The sequence below is a fragment of the Pundamilia nyererei genome, unplaced genomic scaffold (genome assembly GCF_000239375.1).
Source record: "Pundamilia nyererei isolate P.nyererei 1_Seehausen unplaced genomic scaffold, PunNye1.0 scaffold00107, whole genome shotgun sequence".
Classification (NCBI taxonomy): domain Eukaryota; kingdom Metazoa; phylum Chordata; class Actinopteri; order Cichliformes; family Cichlidae; genus Pundamilia; species Pundamilia nyererei.
The window spans coordinates 1854476-1860475 of NW_005187508.1; the positions used below are offsets into that span (position 1 = coordinate 1854476).

At 39.4% G+C, this 6000-nt stretch overlaps 1 protein-coding gene across 10 annotated transcripts in view; it reads left to right on the plus strand.

Annotated features, from left to right (window-relative positions):
* camk2d2 (calcium/calmodulin-dependent protein kinase (CaM kinase) II delta 2) overlaps positions 1-6000 on the plus strand; it is a 44989-nt gene that overhangs the window by 14762 nt on the left and 24227 nt on the right. For all 10 annotated transcript variants that reach the window (XM_005741182.1, XM_005741181.1, XM_005741184.1 and 7 more), the window contains one exon: positions 5865-5924. In XM_005741182.1, coding sequence (XP_005741239.1) covers positions 5865-5924 — 60 coding nt within the window. The remainder of the gene's footprint in view (positions 1-5864; positions 5925-6000) is intronic.

Below are 6000 nucleotides of genomic sequence, written 5' to 3' on the forward strand. Positions count from 1 at the left end.
ACAGAAAGAACAACTCAGAATGAAAGAACACATAACTCTTTGGTTTACAGTCATACCCTTTACTAATAGAAACCTGGAGATTACAGAAAATGAGCAAATGCACAACACAGCAGACAAACTGGTTATCAGCCAATCCCCACTTTCTCCAGGTTGAAGAGCTGTGTTTCTGTACATTCCCTAGTAACAAATTAGCATATTTATACATTCACTTGGCAGCACGGTGGCACCGTGGTTTGCACTGTTGGCGCACAGCATCAGGCCGGGGTCTTTCTGTGTGGAGTTTGCATGTTCTCCCAGTGTTTGCGTGGGTTCCCTCCAGGTACTCCGGCTTCCTTCCACAGTCCAAAGACATGCAGTTTGTGGGGATAGGTTAATTGATCATTCCAAATTGCCCATAGGTGTGAATGCGAACGCGAATGATTGTCTGTCTCTGTGTGTTGGCCCTGCGACAGACTGGCGAGCTGTCCAGGGTGTACCCCGCCTCTCGCCCTATGACAGCTGGGATACGCTCCAGCACCCCCGCGACCCTGAAAAGGAGAAGCAAATGGATGGATGGACTTTTGAAAGAAGTAACTTGTGATCTGTTCTAAAATGGTGCAAAGTGTAGGAGGCCTAATCTGAGCAGCATACTTGGAATGCTAATGATAGAAAATTGATTATTTACGACATTAAGATTTATGAAGTGACTAATACAACAAGTCAGTATTTTTCTGTAGACTGAAAAGGAGCTGACTGAAAGTCTCCTTGCATCACTCTACATTTGGGGAGGTTAAATCTATACCTATAGCAATACATACTCACCACAAACTTTTAAGATACTGTTTCTGTTGTAAATACCTTAAATAGATATTTCAATCTTTTTGTGGCTATTGCACTGTGTCATGGAAAAATATAACAAATTTGTTGGATTGTTTTATGAGACAAAGAAGTGCATTTGGTATTGAAGAGGAACACGGCTACTTTTCAGCCATTACAAACAAAGTAGCTGTATTTTTTTCTCACACCACAGCTAATTAAAGACAAATTATGACAGTTAAAATAATAAAAGTAAAAGAGAACAAAAAAGAATAGGTATGTTTTTGTATACTTTAAATGAAGTTATCAATCATCGTGGTCTTTATTGTGCCAGACAGAGAAGCACTCATACTTGGACACTTAGAGACGGTCAGCCCAGATCAAGCCAAGAAAAGGTCCAGACAGGGTTGAATGAAAACAGCTGACCGCACATTCACATTTGTTGGCACAGTTGCTTCAGTTTTAACCACATAAGCAAAATTACTCTCACTAGTGTCTGTGACAGCAGGACTCAAGCTTGCACAAGCAGAGTTGAGTATTGTGAGGCTTTGCAGCCAGTCATAACTGATTGTTTGAGACATTTTGAGAGTCAGCTTTTTTTGCAGCTACAGTCTGAAGAGTGAATGGGTAAAATGCGATTTACTCATGCATTAAAAAATAAAAACACGCTGTTATGCCAGTGCAGGCAGTCACACCTGTGCTCGTGCACTTTTGTGCTCCAATCCTGTTAACTTGTATGAAGCTTGCAAAAATGAGAAACAAGCTCTCAAAGGAAAACCAAGTAATCTTGTGGACTGTCTCATTCTACAGTTACTGTCTGCAGTCCCTCAACACTGAAGATGTTTGACATTAAGGTTTGATTTTCTCCTAAAATCAACAGCATACTACAGTACAATGCAATACAATTTTATTTATATAGCACGTTTAAAACCAGGGGGTACACCAAAGTGCTTCACAGTAAAAATAATGGTAAATGATTACACTGAACAGTAAGTCATTAAAACAAGGTAAAATAGAGAAAGTATAGAAAACAAACAAAAAGCATTCGTAAGTAGAGATAGGGAGCGATCATGATAATTCAGAGAAATGAGTAGCGATACAGCAATTAATGTGCGTTGAGAATTAGTGAACCGGAAAAAGCCAGGTTGAATAGGTAAGTTTTCAAGCGTGCTTTAAAGGATTGAATGGAGTCAGAGGCACGAACGGTAGCAGGAAGACTATTCCAGAGGTTTGGTGCTATAGAGGCAAAAGCACGATCACCCCTAGTCTTCAGACGGTGCCTGGGCTGGGCCAGAAGTAACTGACCGGAAGATCGTAAAGAACAGTTGGGAGTATAGAGACTGAGGAGGTCGGTGAGATAGTCAGGGGTAAGGTTGTTTAGGCATTTGAAAGTAAGCAGCAGAACTTTAATAGGCAGCCAATGGAAGTCAGAGAGCACTGGAGTAATAGAGCCAAACTTTCTAGTTCCGGTTAGGAGACGAGCCGCAGCATTCTGAACAAGCTGTAATCTTTGGAGGTGAGCAAGTTGGAGTCCAGAGTACAGCGAGTTACAATAATCTAATCTGGAAGTCACAAATTCATGTATCACTTTTTCAGAACGAACAGAACTTTGTTATGCTTAAGCTCTTTTGCATGTGTTTGTTGTTGCATTTTTCTCTAATCTTGTAGCTGCTGAGGTTTCCAATAAAAAGCTACAGTTTTAATATTATCAAAAAAAGATATTATCTAAATGAACGCATCCTTTGCAGACAAACGTTCACTACTCCTTAGACTAATCCTTAGACTATCTGCACTTTTTCTGTGTACATAAGCATCTTGAGACTCAACTGTTGCATTACAGAATCTGTAAAGCTCAATTTCTGACTTTCCATCCTCATCTACAAGACTAGACGTGTTTAAGTTAGGAAATAAGCATACGTAGCTCTAACTGTATTTCTGCAGAGTTTTAAAGTTGTGTATGAACTCTCAATATCTGCTATTTGCATTCAAGGCTGGTTCCACTGCAGAGAGGAGAGGCCTGACGCTCTGATTGGTGCGTGAGTTGCTAGACAACAGATGTCCAGCCGGCTAGGAGGTGGCCTACCTGTGGAGGAGGGAGAGAGAGGAGAGAGACAGAAAGAAAAGTGGAGGTGGAAAATGATGACAAAGGGAGCGAGGCTGTCATATAACAGAGTACAGTCGATGAATACTGCAAATAAAATAAAAAATACAACCACCCTGGCACAGCCAAACATGACCACCTATTATGGAGCATTATGGAAGAATGGTTCAAATCATTTTCAGAGTTTGATTTTTTTTTTGAGGTCTGAAAACGTGCTGCAGTCTTTCCTAAACCATGTCCTCAGTATTGCTACTAGGTATGGTATAATTAGGTCAGATAACTTTATTGCTTAGTGTACAAAGAATAACACTAGATTGTGTGTTAATTGTAATATAATGGTTACATAATGGCATTAATGCATTGTGCATACTATCATTTTAACAAAAGTCCTGCAAACATACTTAAAACTATGGGTATTGTTTTATTTTACTGGAATTTAACAATGTTGATAAAGCAAAGTACAATGAAAAGTAGTCCGTTAAATTCCTTAAGAACAGCAAATTGGCTGTTGTACCAGTGTAAAATACGCTATGATGCTAGTAGACTTAAGTGATGTACTGTAAACACAGGTGTATTATAAAAAACTAAACAAAAAACAATTACTTAATGTAGCAGAAAATGCACATGTGAAAATTAGATATTTGTGAGTAATGATTCTCTCAATATTGGCAAAGGGAAGATAAAATGTGTTTTGTGTTATACTGACACAAAAGGATGTGCCATTCAGCAACATAATAAGGCAAAGACAGAGATGGAGAGATTAGTGACCTTGCTCAGAGAATCCTGCTAATCATGCAGTAATAGCTAGGCTGCCCTTGTTTCTGGCGCTGTTTGTGGGCTTCTGTGCTGTTGTGCTTGTCTCTACAGCCGGCAGTATGCTTCAGCAAAATTGAAATTGGCATGTTCTCAGGGGCATTATGGCAGACTTGGAGCCACACAGAAGAGCTGCAAGAAATTCTGCATGCAGGAAGGCATGCAAGTCCTTTCGGAAGTTTTTACACAGTTTCATCACCGCCTCTGGAGCCAATATGACTGTTGAAAGAAAAGAAACAGCATTTTTTAAGTTAATGAAGTTAATTGTGGCTGTTCTTGGTAGTTAATGCTTGGGCTGATGGATGAGAAAGCTTTTTTGCAACAGTAATCAGATCAATTCATTGTAGACCTTTTTGTAGTTTCATCATTTTATCTCTTCTTCTTTTGCCTTTAAACATTCTTTTTTTTGTAGTTTTGTCTGCTCATGCTATATATTTTATTCTGGATTAAACTTTGTCACTAGGGCTGACAAACATCTTTGTCACCTTTCTTTGGAGATAAGTACTTTTCTGTCATAATATGTTTTTTTTTATACTGGCATTTTGCTGCATATTTGAGTGCACGCCAAGGTCCGTCTCATTTAAAGCTCACTAGCTTTGTTGTTGTGCTTGCCTATTGTTTTCCTATAGGTGCGTTACACTGACACGAAACAAACAGATACCTGGACCTATAATGAGAACAAGCAGCCTAGTGTTCTTTGCTGGTCTTGCCTCTGTGCTGCACTGAGCCCACAGTTTCCATAGCACCAAGAAGAGAAGAAGAAGGAGGCAGATGAGAGTGAAAAATAGGCGTCCTATTTTATTTTGGAAAAATGTAGAACCTCCTGCTCTCTCTCTCTCTCCCTCCTGTCCTGAGGCAAAGCTGAAATGGGTCGCCTCAGCACCGGATTGTCTTACTCATTGCAATGACTCACTTATTCTGAATCAGAGTCACTGGACATTGGGTTTCTTCTGACAGAGAAATTTGAGTGTCACTTCATGTTTGCTAAGTCAGATAAAATCAGTCTGAGCCTCAACGAGGAGAGATATGTTATGCTGTCTGGGTTGCCATATTTCCTGTCTGGGATTTTTGTTGCAGTACAGTTAGATTGCAGTATCTAATACCTGCTGCTGTTCTATTCTTTGCTTCCCAAAAACCGTCTTTTTCCCCCCTCATAAAATTTGGTGGATTTCATGTAAAGAAGCATGTACATGTTCTCCCAGCATCAGTTAAGGGTCCACTATTAAAACAAGCTCACCAAATGCTGATGTTGTATTTAGGTGGAACATTATAGTCACTGCCGTAGAGCATATACTTCTTTAAGGTTTCGGAATATGAGTGAAATCGTTTTATGGTATGCATAATATTACTGTGTGTGTGGGAAAAAAAAGTCACAGTTTATTGTAACCTAAAGCACTTCATTACAGTGATGTAGAAATCTACAAATATCATAAAGTTTCTGATTAAATCTCACCATTGGTGTAATACAGAATTACATAGCTGTTTTTGTATTACTGATTATATATTATTTCAAAATACCCTTTGTCTGAAAAAAGGGGGTAGAAAATAAATAATTTTAACATATTCTATCCAGATTAATTGTTTAACACAAATTTTAATTAAAAACATGAAGAAAAAAACGGTATGAGATTTTCTTTTAAACATTCAAAAGGATTACTGTATAAATCTATTGTATGATACATCTGCAAAACTGCAGCACAGTGTATATTTTGGGAATACAGATTTCAGATTTCCCTCAGGGCACCAAAGAGGACCTAAAAGTACATTGCAGGAGCTTATGCTGAGCCCGACGCGAGAGGTCAATATGAATCCTCTGTGGCCGTTCACTGTGTTTGTTGTTCACTGCCGCCTGCCTGTTTGTGGCATATTACCGAGCACATATCAGGTCACATTATTTTTGTCAAGCATTTCAGTTCTGATAAGGAAAAGAGCCGGCTGACACCATGCCAGCGCGCACACACACACACACACACACAGACAGACAGACACAACACACGCTGACAACCAAATACTGCAATGTGTCCTCCACTGAGTCAAAACTAAGTTGCATCCAACTTCACGTTCTATTATTTATAAAGCCAATCACAGGAGGGAATCATGAGTAGCATTAAAATAACCCATCTCTGTGTTTGTGTCTCCTCTATTTTTCTTTTAGATCATCAAAAGCTGGAGAGAGAGGCGAGGATTTGTCGTTTATTGAAGCACCCCAACATCGGTGAGCTGTGTCCTAAATCTCGGAATACACACACACACACACACACACACACACACACACACACACACACACACAC